The sequence below is a fragment of the Patagioenas fasciata genome, chromosome 4 (assembly GCF_037038585.1).
Source record: "Patagioenas fasciata isolate bPatFas1 chromosome 4, bPatFas1.hap1, whole genome shotgun sequence".
Taxonomy (NCBI): domain Eukaryota; kingdom Metazoa; phylum Chordata; class Aves; order Columbiformes; family Columbidae; genus Patagioenas; species Patagioenas fasciata.
Genome location: NC_092523.1, coordinates 871,842 through 887,601, shown reverse-complemented (window position 1 = coordinate 887,601; position 15,760 = coordinate 871,842). Strand labels below are relative to the sequence as shown.

Below are 15,760 nucleotides of genomic sequence, written 5' to 3'. Positions count from 1 at the left end.
TGCGGCTCCGGCTCCGGCTGCGGCTCCTGCTCTGCCGGTACCGGCACATGGTGGTGTGGCCGCTGCCCTGTCCCACCAGATGATGCGGCTCTGCACCCCCCAGTCTGCTTTTATAGGAGTGCTGGGACGGGGCCCTTTGTGACACGGTGCCTACCTCATCAGTGACGTCACAATGTCCCCACGGTGCAGCCGCTGCGGCTCCAGCCCAGCCGGTCGCTCAGCCCACACAGCCGCTCACTCACTCCCTCCTGGTCCAGGCAGCACTGTGGGGACGTTGTGACGTCACTGATGAGGTAGGCGCCCGTGTCACAAAGGCCCCCACCCCAGCACCCCTATAAAAGCTGGGGGGGACACAGAGCCGCATCCTCTGGTGGGACAGAGCGGTGGCCGCACCACCATGGCCCGGTCCTGGCAAAGGAGCCGCAGGCAGAGCCGGCGCCGCCACCGCAGTCCAAGCCAACACCGGAGCCTCTCCCGCCACCGCTCTGGGGGCAGCCAGCGCCAGCGGCACAGGAGGAGCCGCCGCCGGCAGGGACGTGGCACCGCTCCTGCTCAGCGCGCCTTCACACCGGGCTCCTGCCGGAACACCGGCCCCGACAGCCCCGGCCGCCGTGGCCGCCGCCGCGCTGCTGCGTCACCGCAGCCCTGGCTCCAATAAAGCTGCAATGATGGCACAGGGGTGTGCGTGTCCTGCTGTCATGTCCCGTGGGTGGGTGTCTGTGTCAGCTGGGGGTGTGTCCCGTGGGTGGCAGGTCCAGGACCAGCACATGGCCCCAGGGATGGAGACGTCCCGGCCTGGCTGCTCCTCTGCTGGCCCTGAGCCCCACATCCATGTCCCAGCCCATCTCCACATCCCAGCCCATCTCCACGTCCCAGCCCATCCCCATGTCCCAGCCCATCTCCATGTCTCCAGCCCATCTCCATGTCCTAGCCCATCTCCTTGTCACAAACACATCTCCATGTCCCAGCCCATCCCTATGTCCCCAGCCCATCTCCTTGTCTCACAAACACATCTCCATGTCCCAGCCCATCTCCACATCCCAGCCCATCTCCACATCCCAGCCCATCTCCATGTCCCAGCCCATCCCCATGTCCCAACTCATCTCCATGTCCCCAGCCCATCTCCATGTCCCCAGCCCATCTCTCTGTCCCCAGCCCATCTTCATGTCCCAGCCCATCTCCTTGTCACAAACACATCTCCATGTCCCAGCCCATCTCCATGTCCCCAGCTCATCTCTCTGTCCTCAGCCCATCCCCATGTCCCCAGCCCATCCCCATGTCCCCAGCCCATCTCTCTGTCCCAGCTCATCTCCATGTCCCAGCCCATCCCCATGTCCCCAGCCCATCCCCATGTCCCCAGCTCATCCCTTTGTCCCCAGCCCATCCCCATGTCCCAGCCCAGGGACAGGCAGCAGCCTTTGTGCACTTTGGGTCACTTTTGTTCACTTTAAGCGTGGCCATTTGAGGGCCCAGGTGGTATTCGAGTGCTCCCCGCTGCAGGTCTCCAGCTGAGCAGCGTCATTGTCCCCATGTCCCAGGACACCAGCGCTGTCCCCATGTCCCAGCCATGCGGCCTCCACCCAACACAAGCCCTGGAGCTCGGTCTGGCCGTGGCACCTCCACAGGGTTCCCCCAAAGCACTGCTGGGGACAGAGCTGGGGACAGAGCTGGGGACAGAGCTGTCCCTACGATGGGGGCCGTGCTGCTGGGCGAGGGGACAGTCACCGCAGGCAGTGGAGCAGGAGGGACACGGAGCTGCTTATCACGGTGGTGCCCACATCCCCCACCCCAGCAACAACACTGCGCTGGTGGGGACAGGGGCTTCTTATTGAGCAGCACGAGCAGGAGCGGGGGCCATCGTCATCCTCCGACGGGCTCTTGGAAAAGGAAGGTGAGCGGCAGGAGCAGGAGCAGGTAGAGGAAGAAGAGGGCGGCCTGGCAGGGGCAGCAGGCCAGCGCCACACAGGCCGTCACCTCCAGGAGCCACTGGCTGTCACCGTCCAGCTCCATCGTCCCTGCGCAGCCCTGGGGGACACCAGGCTGTGGGGCATCAGCCGCGCTGCAGCCGGGGAGCCCTGCTGGGGTGTTCCCAGAGGGTGTCTGGCACCTGAGCCCCCCAGCCCCTGCTCGGGCTGATACACACCAGCTCTGCTCCCGATGGGGTCCTGGCACTGATCCTGTGGCTGGTAGTGACTCCCAGCCCAGCACAGGCAGGTCCTGGCTGGGACAGCAGGGAGGGCGATGTCACAACTGAGGGTTCTGGGCTGCCGCTGTCCCTGGGGAGGGGACAGCCTTGGAGCCCACCCTCCCTGGGGCCACGGCAGGACTGGGGCTGGGGACAGGGACATACGCTGGGGACATGGAGATCGGCTGGGATGTGGAGATGGGCTGGGACATGGGGATGGGCTGGGACATGGATGTGGGGCTCAGGGCCAGCAGAGGAGCAGCCAGGCTGGGGTGTCTCCATCCCTGGGGCCGTGTGCTGGTCCTGGACCTGCCACCCACGGGACACACACCCAGCTGGCACAGTGGCCGGGGACAGCCCTGAGCAACCATGGACACCCCTGCAAAGCCCCTTGGAGTCTCGTCCCTCCCCAGAACACAGTGACAGGGCCACGCTGGCTCGGGGACCCCTCGCCCAGCCCTGGGACCCCTCGCCTGGCCCATGCACCCAGGCGCTAACCCCTGCCCAGCCACTGCCAGGGGATGTGGGGTTGCCGGGCGGTTTGGGCACGAGCCCTGTGGCCAGCCCAGTGGCTGCCAAAGCATTTGCCTTGGCTGCCAGCCCCGACCTCAGCTGCAGCCCGCGGTCCCCATGGTCCCCACGCCGGGGCAGCGAGCCAGGCAGGCGGCAGCACCGGCACCAGGTGCGGGGCACCGGCATCCCCGGAGACAGGGACCCAGTGTGGGGACAGGGCTCAGCCATTGCACCCCAGGGAGAACCCCCCATTTTGGGAGACCCCGACACTGGGGGTTGCTGGGGGGTCTCCACACCTCTGCAGAGCAGCAGGCTTTCCCGGGAGCATTAGCTCCAACACCGAGTCAGTGAGTTTGGCCCCCGCTGCCGCCCCACTCCAGCTGCAGGGTGGCGGGGGGGCCGTGGGGTCACCCGGTGACACCCCAGCCGGGACAGGCTCCGGCGCCTTTAAGGCATCTCCCGCAGCGGGCCCTGGCAGCCGCTGGCGGTGCGGCCACGGCCGGCTTGACTCGGAGCCAAGCTGCATGGGGAAATTCACAACACCCCCGAAGTGCTGAGCGGGCTGAATCGGAGCGCTGGAGCCTGCTGAGCCCTGCGCCGCGGCCCTGCAGAGCTGGGAGCTGGGAGCGCGTCCAGCCCCGCCGGCCTCTCCTGCCCCGGAGCCGGGAGCTGTGCCCGGCGCCCCGGCCAGGATGGTGCGGAAAGGTGCCAGGTCCTCAGCAAACCTCGAAAGTCCCATCACGTGGGAGCTGAGTCAGGCCAGCGAGGGCGGCCTCCCCACCTGGGCCCTTTCCAGAGCCCTGGGCAGGATGTGGGAGATGCCTCAGCTTCCAGAGAAACCCTTCCCACCACCCAGCCCCCGGAGACGGGCACGGAACAAAGCGTCGTCCTGCGCCAGACGGCTGGGCCCCCGCCAGCCCTGTCCCTGCCGTCCCTGCTCCCGGGCAGGGATGGGGAAGCATCTCCCAGCACTGCTGGGACAGGGGACACTGTCTGGCAGGAGCATCCCGGAGTGCTGTGGGTCCCCGTCCCACTGCCCCTTCAGCCAGGCACAGCCCCCGGGCTGCTCTCTCCCAGGAGAACACGCAGTGCCCGCTCTGCCCGAGCCCTGCGCCGGGGCTCTGGGGACCCAGGGCTGGCTGCGAGTGCCACAGGCTGCAGCGGGCTCTGGGGCAGCCCCGTGGGGACCTGGCGGGGGCACAGGGACGGGGATGGTGATGGGACCGGCTCCCCGAGCTGCCAGCTCTGCTCCCCTGCCTGCTTCCAGCGGGGCATAAGCCAGATACATGTCGAGCTGTCACCAAAGGGTGCTAGAGTCCAGCCAGCTCCTTCCCATCCCCGAGCCCAGCCCTGCGGCTGCAGGCTGCAGAACATCCCAATAAAAGAAGTAAAAGTCAGGCTGGGAAAGTCCTTTTGGGGTGGAAAATGAGCTCATGGGAGGCTGGTGGTAGCGCCAGCGTCGAGGCTTTTTGGAGGATCCTCCTCAGGGTGGGGGGAGAGGTAGGACCCAGAGACCTTCCCCTCGGTGGGACGGCGGCCCCTGGGCACCCCGACCCGGGCCCCCGCCTCCCACCCGGGCACCCCCTGCCCGCACCTCCGTCCTTGCGGTGCTTCGCTCCTTCCCCGCGCAGCCGCCGCTGCCGCCGCCCCGCCGGGGATGCCCCGCGGCTCCGGGGACCGCGTCCCCCGGTGTCCCCCCCGGGCAGGGCACCGGGCAGGGCCCCCCCGCTGCGGGGCAGGGCCGGGGTTCGGCCCCGCTGCTCCGCGCCGGATTTGGCCGGGAAGTCCGGGCGGGTTCTGCTCCGCGCAGGCGGCTCCGGGGCCTCCCGGGTCCCCGGGCTCGGCCGGCGGCGCTCGGCCGGCGGCGGAGGGGGGTACGGCAGAGCCCCCCAGGGCTCCCGGCCCCCTGAGCCGGCCCGGCTGCCCCCGCCGTGCTGGCGGGGAAGGGCTCGGGTGTCCCGGGCGGGGGGGAGCCGGGGGGAGCAGCCGGGGAAGGGCTCGGATGTCCCGGGCGGGGGGGAGCCGGGGGGAGCAGCCGGGGAAGCGCAGTACGGGGCACCCCTCGGTTGGGGTGCAGCCGCGGCCCCCCCGGGATGGCCCGGGGGCAGCGGGATGGGGGACACACACCGATCAGCTGGTTTTGTTCCCCGGGTGGTCGGCTGGGGGGGCGCGTTCCCCCGCCGAGGGCCGGGCAGCTCCGGGGGGCGGGGAGCACCCCCAGCCCCGTCCCTGCCTCCCCGTAGCCCCCCGGCCGCAGCCCGGTGTCCCGGCACATCGCTGCACGCGGGGAGGCCGGAACCGCGCGTTTCCCGTGGGACCGGGACCCGCGAGCGGCCACAACCCGGCGGGGTCCGGGCCCGGGCCCGATCCTGCCGCCACCCCCGCCCCCTCCCCTGCACAGCCATGGCGGGGGCGGCCGGCAGGATCGGGCCCGGGGTGCCGGGCGGCTGCTCCCCCCCACCACCGCGACCGGGATCGGACACCGGCTGTGGGGACAGCGAGGACACTGCAGGGTGCTGGGGACAGTGAGGACACGCTGGAGACAACGTGCTCAGCTCAGGGTGAGCAGGCGGGACCCGATGTCCCCTGTTCGAGGGGCCTCTCTGAGCAGCTGGTCACACGCGCGGGACAGTGTTACCCAACACCCCCGCAAGCCCCCGGGCAGCCCGGCAGGACCCCTGCCCGGCCCGGCCCGGCCGAGGGGTGCGGGCAGCGGAACTTCGCCCGCTGGGGGGGCCCAGCGGGAGCCCACCCGGAGCCGCGTGTGTGACCGGTCCCGCTCCGCCACGGCCCCAGCGCCCGGTGCCCCCCCCGCCCCCGGGGGTCCCGGCCAGGCGGGAGTGGGCGGGGGGCGCGGGGGCGGGGAGGGGCGGGGAGGGCGGCGGGGGAGGACGGGGCAGGCAGGACCGGGCAGGCAGCGCCGGGAACGGGCAGCGCCGGGCAGGCAGGGCCGGGGGCTGCTCCGCTCCGCTCCGCCGCGGCCATGCTGGGGCTGCCCCTCGCCCCGCTGCTGCTGCTGCTGCTGCTGCTTCTGGTCCCCCCGCCGCCCCCAGCCCGGGCGGCGCCCCCCCGCAGCACCCCCCGGCCCCGGGCACAGGCGGCCGCCCCCGCCGAGCCCGCCCGCCCCGCCGCCGCGGGGATGGGCACCGCGGGGGCTGCCCCGGGAGCCACCGCCACCGGCGCCCCCAAAGGCACCGGGACCACCCCCCCGAGAGGCACCGCACAGAGGCCGCCCCCAACCACGGCGGGGCCCCCCAGAGGCACCGGGACCACCCCTCCGAGGGGCACAGCAATGAGGCCGCCCCCAACCACGGCGGGGCCCCCCAAAGGCACCGGGACGGCCCCCCCGCGAGGCACGGCAGCAGCGCCCCCGAAGGGCACCACGACCGGCCCCCCCAAAGGCACCGGGCTGGGCACCAGGAGCCCCACGGCCGCCCCCACGAAAGGCGCGGGGGAGGGGGGACCTGGCAGCGCACCCCCATCCAGCCCCGGCCCCCCCGGGCACGGGCGGCTGAAGGAGGGGGGGCCGGGGGCCAAAGGTAGGAACGGGGGGCTGGGGGGTGCGTGAGCTGCGAGTGTGGGTGAGCACGGCTGAGTGTGTGCAGGGGTGTGTGTGCACAGCTGAGTGTGTGCAGGGGTGTGTGTGCACAGATGTGTGCAGAGGAATGTGTGTGCATGTGTGCACAGCTGTGTGTGTGCAGGGGTGTGTGTGCACAGATGTGTGCAGAGGAATTTGTGTGTGCAGGGGTGTGTGTGCACAGATGTGTGCAGAGGAATTTGTGTGTGCAGGGGGGTGTGTGCACAGATGTGTGCAGAGGAATTTGTGTGTGCAGGGGTGTGTGTGCACAGATGTGTGCAGAGGAATTTGTGTGTACAGGGGGGTGTGTGCACAGATGTGTGCAGAGGAATTTGTGTGTGCAGGGGTGTGTGTGCACAGATGTGTGCAGAGGAATTTGTGTGTACAGGGGTGTGTGTGCACAGATGTGTGCAGAGGAATTTGTGTGTGCAGGGGTGTGTGTGCACAGATGTGTGCAGAGGAATTTGTGTGTACAGGGGTGTGTGTGCACAGATGTGTGCAGAGGAATGTGTGTATAGATGTGTGTGGACAGATGTGTGCAGAGGAATGTGTGTGCATGTGTGCACAGCTGTGTGTGTGCACATATGTGTGCAGAGGAATGTGTGTGCACAAGTGTGTGTGCGTGCAGCTCTGTGTGTGTCTGTGTTCAGGGCTATGTGTCCATAACTGTGTGTGCACAGTGGTGTTCAGAGGAATGTGCGTGCATGAGTGTGTGTGTGCACAACTCCATGCATGTGTGCGCACAACTGTGCATGTGTGTTCACGGATGTGTGTGCACAGCTGTGCATGCAGAGGCACACGTGCACAATCGCCTGTGTGTGGGAGTGCATTAAAGTGTGTGTGCACAGGAATGTGTGTGTGCGTGTTTGGCTGCGTGCACCACATGTGTGGACACGTGTGGTTTGTGTATCTGTGCATCAGCATGTGTGAGTGTGCACTCTGTGTGTGTGTGTGAGTATGCATTCTGTGAGTGTGCACTCTGTGTGTGTGAGTATGCATTCTGTGACTGTGCACTCTGTGTGTGTGAGTATGCACTCTGTGAGTGTGCACCCTGAGCGTGCACTCTGTGAGTGTGTGAGCGTGCACTCTGTGAGTGTGTGAGCATGCACTCTGTGAGTGTGCACTCTGTGTGTGTGTGTATGCATTCTGTGACTGTGCACTCTGTGTGTGTATGCACTCTGTGAGCGTGCACCCTGAGCGTGCACTCTGTGAGTGTGTGAGCGTGCACTCTGTGAGTGTGTGAGCATGCACTCTGTGAGCACGCACCCTGAGTGTGAGTGTGCACTCTGTGTGTGTGTGAGCATGCACTCTGTGAGCGCGCACCCTGAGTGTGAGTGTGCACTCTGAGTGTGTGTGAGCATGCACTCTATGAGCGTGCACTCTGTGTGAGCATGCACTCTATGAGCGTGCACTCTGTGTGAGCATGCACTCTATGAGCGTGCACTCTGTGTGAGCATGCACTCTGTGAGTGTGCACTCTGTGCACTTGTGCAGTTTCTGGGTGTGTGTGACGTGCATTTTTGTGCAGCATGTGCAGATGTGCGTGTGTGTACACATGTGTGCGCGTGCTGGGGGCCGTGCTGCGGCCTGTGCAGAGGGGCCATGGGGGGTTGTGGGTGTGCACGAGGGGTGTCGGCTCTGTGGGTGCGGGGGTCCCTGAGGGCCCAGCCCACCCGCGGGTCCCTCTGCCCGTCCCAGCCCCGGCGCCCCGGAGGAAGCTGGTGCGGGTTAAAGTGGTGAAGAAGAAAGTGGTGAGGAAGAAGAAGCCGAAGACTCCGGCCAAGGAGGCGGCTGCTCCGCAGGACCCTCGTACGTACGCACGGGACGGGACGGGTCCTGCGGGGCTGCGCAGCACGTGTGTGTGCGCACACACCTTGCACAGACACCTCCACACCTTGCACGTGCACCCACAGATGTGAGGAGCAGCCCCAGCGCTCGGGGGGACGCAGCCACCATCCTGGGCACACGCAGTGGTCCCCAGGCTGTCACACACGTGCACCCTGCACACACAGCGCTGGGCACGCGCCCTGCGTGTGACGGCACAGGGACACCCCCTGCAAGCCGTGAGCACGCGTGTGCAGACACACTGAGCTCCTGCCCCTCTGTGTGACAGGGACTGGGGTTCGTGTGACACAGAGCGGCGTTGGCCCTGCCCGCAGCCATGGCCGTGGCCCTGATCCTCAATAGGACCTGCCAGGCGCTGCGCTGGGGACACGGAGAGGGGACAGGATGGGGGCAGCCCTGGGAGCGGGACCCCCGTGTGGGGACACCCATGCCTGGGGTCTCTGAGCCAGCCCGGCCCCTCTGCTCTGTCCCCAGAGTGTCCCCCGCTGGGGCTGGAGTCCCTGCGGGTGCTGGACTCCCAGCTCCGAGCCTCCAGCGACAAGCGCTACGGCCTGGGCGCGCACCGCGGGCGCCTCAACATCCAGGTGGGACACGCGGCGTGTGCGTGGGACATCTGCACAGTGTATGTGACGTGTGCATGGCGTGTGCATGGCGTGTGTGGCATTTGCATGAGGTGTGTGACATTGCACAGTGTATGTGACGTGTGTGTGATGTGTGCATGGCGTGTGTGATGTTTGCGTGGGGTGTGTGACACTGCACAGTGTATGTGACATGTGTGTGATGTGTGCATGGCGTGTGTGATGTTTGTGTGGGGTGTGTGACATTGCAGTGTATGTGACCTGTGCCTAGCTTGTGCATGGGGTGTGTGACATCCGCATAGTGTATGTGACGTGTGCATGGTGCGTGTGATGTTTGCGTGGTGTGTGCGTGCTTCGATGTTTGCATAGTGTGTGCATGGTGCATGTGACGTTTGCGTGGGGTGTGTGACACCTGCATGGTGTATGTGACGTGTGCATGGTGTGTGCATGGTGTGTGTGACGTTTGCACGGGGTGTGTGACACCTGCATGGTGTATGTGACGCGTGCATGGTGTGTGTGACGTTTGCACGGGGTGTGTGACACCTGCACGACGTGTGATGTTTTCGTGGCACGTGCGTGGCACACCTGTGGCAGGGGCTCTCCAGCGCGGACCCCTCCAGCCTCGCCGCAGCCGGTGCAGCCAGCGGTGCCGGGAGCCCCCGCTCCCCTGTGTGTTGGCTGGGGGGGCCTCTGCCGCGGCCCCTCGAAGAGTCCCGTGAACCCCAGGGCTTGGTCCCGTGCCCAAGTGGCACCGTGCAGCTGGGGACGCCATCGCGGTGCCGCGCCCCCCAGCACAGCGGGGCCGGGGGCACGCAGCAGTGGGGACGTGCCCCCAGGGCCCTGCGTCCCCTCCATCCCTGACACCCCCACAGTCAGGGCTCTACGACGGGGACTTCTACGACGGCGGCTGGTGCGCGGGGCGGGAGGACACGGCGCAGTGGCTGGAGGTGGACGCCCGCCGGCTCACCAACTTCACCGGCGTCATCACGCAGGGGCTCAACTCCATCTGGACGTAAGGCAGCGGGCAGGGCCAGCCCGGGGGGCCGGGGGACCGGGACCCTGCTGACCCTCTCCCCCGCACAGGTATGACTGGGTGACCTCCTACAAGGTCCAGGTCAGCAACGACACCTACACGTGGCACCAGTGCCGCAACGGCACCGAGGAGGCGGTAGGTGCCCGCGGGAATGGCCCCGGAAGGGGACGGTGGGACTGGGGACCCCCAAGCACCTCCAACCTGCCCGGCTCCCCAGCCAGGGCGAGGACACGGGGATTAACTGGGGGGTTAACTGAGAGGCACCAGTTAACCAGAAGGGTAACCGTGCCGGGGGTTACCGGTGCCGGGGGGGTTAACCGTGCCGGCGGGCACCAGGCTGGGACCCGGCTCTGTTGCCTTTGGCCTCCCCACCCGTGAACATCCTGCAGCTCTTCCCTTGAGCACAAAGGCCACTTGTCCCCAGCTGCCGCCGCGGGGGCTGGCGTGGGGGCTGGCACAGGGACTGACATGGCCATGCTTGCAGGTGTACACAGCAGCCTGGGGCACGGGTGCAGGTGTGAGTGCGTGTGCAAGGACAGAGGGTGTGCAAACAGCCGGCGTGTGCACCCGTGGGTGCGGGGGGTGAGACGTGGGGCCTGCCAGAGTGGGGGGCCGGGAGCTGCCAGAGCCAGACACGCTGCTGCTCGTGTCCCTGTGCCAGGTAGGGTCTGGGGGTCCCTGTGCCAGGGAGGGTCTGGGGGGTCTCTGTGCTCAGGCTGGGGTGGGGAGGAGCTTGGGGACCCCTGTGCCAGCGCTGTGCCAGGGACAAGTTTGGGGACCCCTGTGCCAGGGACAGGTTTGGGGATCCCTGTGCCAGGAGTGAGTTTGGGCATCCCTGTGCTGGTGACAGGTTTGGGGGTCCCTGTGCTTATTCCTGGGGACCGTCCCCTTGGGGTGTGGGAGCCAAGTGGTGCAGGCGCCCCAGGCCCTGCGGCACCATTGGGCTCCGGTTCCTCAGCGCTGCCGGGCTCGGCCCCCCCAGGGCTCAGCCCCCCCAGCCGAGTCTCTGCTGCTCCTTAGGGGCTGGGGGGCCCAGGGGACCCCTTTGTGCCCCGGCGGGCGGCTCTGCTGCACCCCCCCACCCCCACAGCCCCCGTGGGTCCCCCGAGCGCAGAGACCCACGGGGGCTGTGTCCCCCAGGTGTTCCCCGGGAACAAGGACCCCGAGACACCGGTGCTGAACCTGCTGCCGGTGCCGGTGGTGGCGCGGTACCTGCGCATCAACCCCCAGAGCTGGTTCCCCAACGGCACCATCTGCCTGCGGGCGGAGGTGCTGGGCTGCCCGCTGCCCGGTGGGTGCTGCTGCTGCCTAATGCTGCTGCCTGCCCATTGCCTGCTGCTGCCTGCCCATTGCCTGCTGCTGCCTAATGCTGCCTAATGCTGCTGCCTGCCCATTGCCTGCTGCTGCTGCCTAATGCTGCTGCTGCCCATTGTCTGCTGCTGCCTGCCTGTTGCCTGCTGCTGCCTGCCCATTGCCTGCTGCTGCCTGCCCATTGCCTGCTGCTGCCTGCCGCTGCCTAATGCTGCCTAATGCTGCTGCCTGCCCATTGCCTGCTGCTGCCTAATGCTGCCTAATGCTGCTGCCTAATGCTGCCTAATGCTGCTGCCTGCCCATTGCCTGCTGCTGCTGCCTAATGCTGCTGCTGCCCATTGTCTGCTGCTGCCTGCCCATTGTCTGCTGCTGCCTGCTGCTGCCTAATGCTGCCTAATGCTGCTGCCTGCCCATTGCCTGCTGCTGCCTGCCCATTGCCTGCTGCTGCCTGCCCATTGCCTGCTCCTGCCTAATGCTGCCTGCTGCTGCCTGCTGCTACCTAATGCTGTCTAATGCTGCCTGCCCATTGTCTGCTGCTGCTGCCTGCCCATTGCCTGCTGCTGCCTGCATCCCCCTGCCCACCACCCCTCTCCCCAACCCACGACCACCCAGGATGGTCACGCTCTTCCAGGGCTGTCCCCAGGGTTGGGGTCCAGGCTGTCCTCCCGCCCTGGATCTCTGACCATGTCCCCCCTTGTCCCCTCTGCGCCCCCCGGTTCCTGGCAGACCCCAACAACATCTACGCTTGGCACAGCCCCCCCCCGCCCACCGACAAGCTGGATTTCCGCCACCACAACTACAAGGAGATGAGAAAGGTGCCTGCTCGGTGTGGGGCAGGGGTCTGCACCCCTGGGGACGCCCTGGGGTGGGGTGGGGGGTCTGCACCCCTGGGGACACCCTGGGGTGGGGCAGGGGTCTCCGTGCCCCCGGGGTGCCCCTGAGCCGTGCCCTCCCCAGCTGATGAAGCGGGTGAATGACGAGTGTCCCGACATCACCCGCGTCTACAGCATCGGGAAGAGCTACCTGGGCCTCAAGATGTACGTGATGGAGATCTCGGACAACCCTGGGGTTCACGAAGTGGGTACGTGCTGGGGAGGTGACAGCTGGGCTGGACGGGGACATCCAGGCTGTGCAGGATGGGACGGGGGGGCCAGGGACACCCAGGCTGTGCAGGGTGGGGACAGGGTGGCCAGGGACACCCAGGCTCTGCAGGATGGGACAGGGTGACCATGGACACCCAGGCTGTGCAGGATGCGGACAGGGTGGCCAGGGACACCCAGGCTGTGCAGGATGGGACGGGGTGACCAGGGACACCCAGGCTCTGCAGGATGGGACAGGGTGGCCGGGGACACTCAGGCTGTGCAGGATGGGACGGGGTGACCATGGACACCCAGGCTGTGCAGGATGGGACAGGGTGACCATGGACACCCAGGCTGTGCAGGATGGGACAGGGTGGCCGGGGACACTCAGGCTGTGCAGGCAGATGGGGACAGTCCCTGGGCCGCCCGGGCTGTCCCGGGGCGCAGAGGCCGGGGTGGCTGTGTCCCCGCTGCCACCGGGCTGTCCCCGGCAGGCGAGCCCGAGTTCCGCTACGTGGCGGGGATGCACGGGAACGAGGTGCTGGGCCGGGAGCTTCTGCTGAACCTCATGGAGTTCCTGTGCCGGGAGTTCCGGGCGAGCAACCCGCGCGTGGTGCAGCTGGTCACCGAGACCCGCATCCACCTCCTGCCCTCCATGAACCCCGACGGCTACGAAACCGCCTACAAGCTGGTAGGGTCAGGGTGCTGAGCACCCATGTGCCGCGGGGCTGTCCTGGCACCAGCCTCTGGTGACCCAATCCCCCGGTGACCCTGTCCTCCAGGGACCCTCCCCCCTGGTGACCCCATCCCTTAGTGATGCCATCTCCCCAGTGACCCTGTCCTCCAGTGACCCTGACCCCTGGTGACCCCATCACCCTGTTGACTCTGTCTCCCAGTGGCCCCATCTCCCTGGTGACCCCATCCTTTGGTGACCCCATCCCCATGGTGACCGCTTTCCCCCGGTGACCTCATCCTCCAGTGACCCCATCCAGTGGTGACCCTGTCCCCCAGTGACCCCATCCCTTAGTGATGCCATCTCGCCAGTGACCCTGTCCCCTGGTGACCCTGTCCCCCACTGACCCCATCCCTTAGTGACGCCATCTCCCCAGTGACCCTGTCCCCCAGTGTCCCCATCCCTTAATGATGTCATCTCCCCAGTGACCCTGTCCCCTGGTGACCTCATCCCCTCAGTGACCCTGTCCCCAAGTGTCCCCATCCCCTGGTGACCTGGTCTCCTCAGTGTCCCTGTCCCCCGGTGACCCTGTCCTGCAGGGCTCGGAGCTGTCGGGCTGGGCCATGGGCCGCTGGACGTACGAGGGCATCGACCTGAACCACAACTTCGCGGACCTCAACACGGCGCTGTGGGACGCCGAGGACAACGACCTGGTGCCGCACGAGTTCCCCAACCACTACATCCCCATCCCCGAGTACTACACCCTCACCAACGCCACGGTGAGCCCCCGCGTCCCAAAACACCTCCGCTGCTGCCCCAGCGCCCCGGGGTGACGCTCACCCATGGGGGGGTGCGCTGGGGACGGACTCATGGGGTTTCAGCCCCAAGGAGGGGGCGACAGGAGCCTTTCCTGTCCCGGTGGGGGGTTCACCGCCACGGCCCCCCCGTGACGCGGGGTTCCCCCAGGTGGCCCCCGAGACGCGGGCGGTGATCGACTGGATGCAGCGCTACCCCTTCGTGCTGAGCGCCAACCTGCACGGGGGGGAGCTGGTGGTCACCTACCCCTTCGACATGACACGCAGCTACTGGAAGGCGCAGGAGCTGACCCCCACGGCCGACGACGGCGTGTTCCGCTGGCTGGCTACCGTCTACGCCACCTCCAACCTGGCCATGGCCAGCGAGGACCGCCGCCTCTGCCACTACGATGACTTCGCCCGCCATGGCAACATCATCAACGGGGCCAACTGGCACACGGTGCCCGGCAGTGAGTGGGGGGCTGGCGACGTGGGGCGTGGGGCCGAGGACCCCCTGACACCCCCTGTCCTGTGCAGGCATGAACGACTTCAGCTACCTGCACACCAACTGCTTCGAGATCACGGTGGAGCTCTCCTGTGACAAGTTCCCGCACGCATCCGAGCTGCCGGCCGAGTGGGAGAACAACCGCGAGTCCCTGCTGCTCTACATGGAGCAGGTGGGACGGGGACAGCGGGGGGGACACGCTGCAGGGGATGTGGGTGCTGAGGGGTCGGGACTGCGGCAGGAGCTGAGCACGTGGCAGCAGGACATGGCTCAGGGGTCCGCAAACACCCCCAAGGCTCCATGTCCCCTGTGGGCACCTCCACAGGCACAGAGCAACATGGAGCAGGTGGGGACACAGACCCCTGGGGGGCTCTGTGCTCCTGAGGGGGGACGTGGGCACTGGGGGGCAGGGGTTTGGCAGGGGCTGAGCACGTGGCAGCAGGACACAGCTGGGGGTCCTCAAACACCCCCGAGGCTCTGTGTCCCCTGTGTCCCCTGTGGGCACCTCCGTGGCACAGAGCATGTGGGATGGGGTGTGTGCCACATGCCGTGCAGATGTGCACCCAGATGTGCAGAGCCCGCAGGGTGCCTGTGCTCTCGCAAGCGTGGCAAGTGTGCAAAGGTGTGCGTGTGTGCACGCGTGTGTCCCCTGCACGCCCCCTGCTGACACCCGCCCCGCGGTCCCAGGTGCACCGCGGGATCAAGGGGGTGGTGCGGGACAGTGACACGGAGCAGGGCATCGCCAACGCCATCATCTCGGTGGACGGCATCAACCACGACGTCCGGACGGGTGCGGCGGGGCGGGGATGGGGATGCGGTGGGATTTGGGGATGGGAATGGGGACTGGGGGCGCGGATGAGGATACAAATGTTATTAGGCTGGGAATGGGGATGGGGTGGACTGGGGATGGAGGTGGGGAGGGGATGGGAAGGGGATGGGCGTAGGAATGGGGGTGGGGACAAGGATCAGGGCTGGGCATGGGATGCGGATGGAAATACAATTAGGTTGGGAATGGGATTGGGGTCGGGACAAGAATGGGACTGGGGATGGGAATGGGGACAGGGATGGGATCGGGGACAAGGATGGGATCGGGAACGGGAACAGGGCTGGGGCCAAGGCCAAGGGCCGAGGCTGGGGCTGCACTGACGCCCCCGCTGTCACAGCCCTGGACGGGGACTACTGGCGGCTGCTGAACCCGGGCGAGTACGAGGTGACGGCGCGGGCCGAGGGCTACGAAGCGGCCACGCAGCCGTGCCACGTCTCGTACGAGAACGTCCCCACGCCGTGCAGCTTCCGCCTGGCCCGGCTGCGGCGGCACCGGCCGCGGGGGCGGCTGCCCGGGCGGGCCCCGCTGCCCTCCGACCTGCGGCTGCGGCGGCAGCGCCTGCGCCGGCTCCGCGCCCAGCGCCGAGCGCCGTGACCGGCACCGGGCACACGGGACACGGCCCGGGGCCGCGGGCTCGGCGGGGGGCCGGGGTGGAGCCGGTGACGGGGCCGGGGGACGCAGGGGGGCGGAGCGGGTGCTCCGGGTGTCGCTGCTGTGCGGGACACGTCCCAGTAAAGCCGCCTGTGCCGCCCCCGCCTGCGCCTCTGTCGGGAACGGACCCGCTGCACGCGGTGGGGGGCTGGGGCCCGATCCTGCCCGGCCGGTACGCGGTGCGGAGAGGA

At 67.7% G+C, this 15,760-nt stretch overlaps 1 protein-coding gene across 2 annotated transcripts; it reads left to right on the top strand.

Moving 5' to 3' along the window:
• Positions 1-5,594: 5,594 nt before the first annotated feature.
• Positions 5,595-15,672, top strand: CPXM1 (carboxypeptidase X, M14 family member 1). Of its 2 annotated transcripts, none has more exons than XM_071808399.1 (14): positions 5,595-6,237; positions 7,973-8,083; positions 8,594-8,703; positions 9,570-9,709; positions 9,781-9,952; positions 10,871-11,021; positions 11,768-11,856; positions 11,999-12,122; positions 12,615-12,811; positions 13,393-13,572; positions 13,760-14,057; positions 14,125-14,264; positions 14,780-14,882; positions 15,256-15,672. In XM_071808399.1, the coding sequence occupies exons 1-14, from the start codon at positions 5,682-5,684 to the stop codon at positions 15,510-15,512; spliced, it is 2,628 nt and encodes an 875-aa protein (XP_071664500.1). In that variant the 5' UTR covers positions 5,595-5,681; the 3' UTR covers positions 15,513-15,672. The 2 variants fall into 2 exon arrangements, with proteins under 2 accessions (XP_071664500.1, XP_065693510.2); XM_065837438.2 differs by having other exon boundaries at positions 5,597-6,237; positions 9,781-9,865.
• Positions 15,673-15,760: the final 88 nt, after the last annotated feature.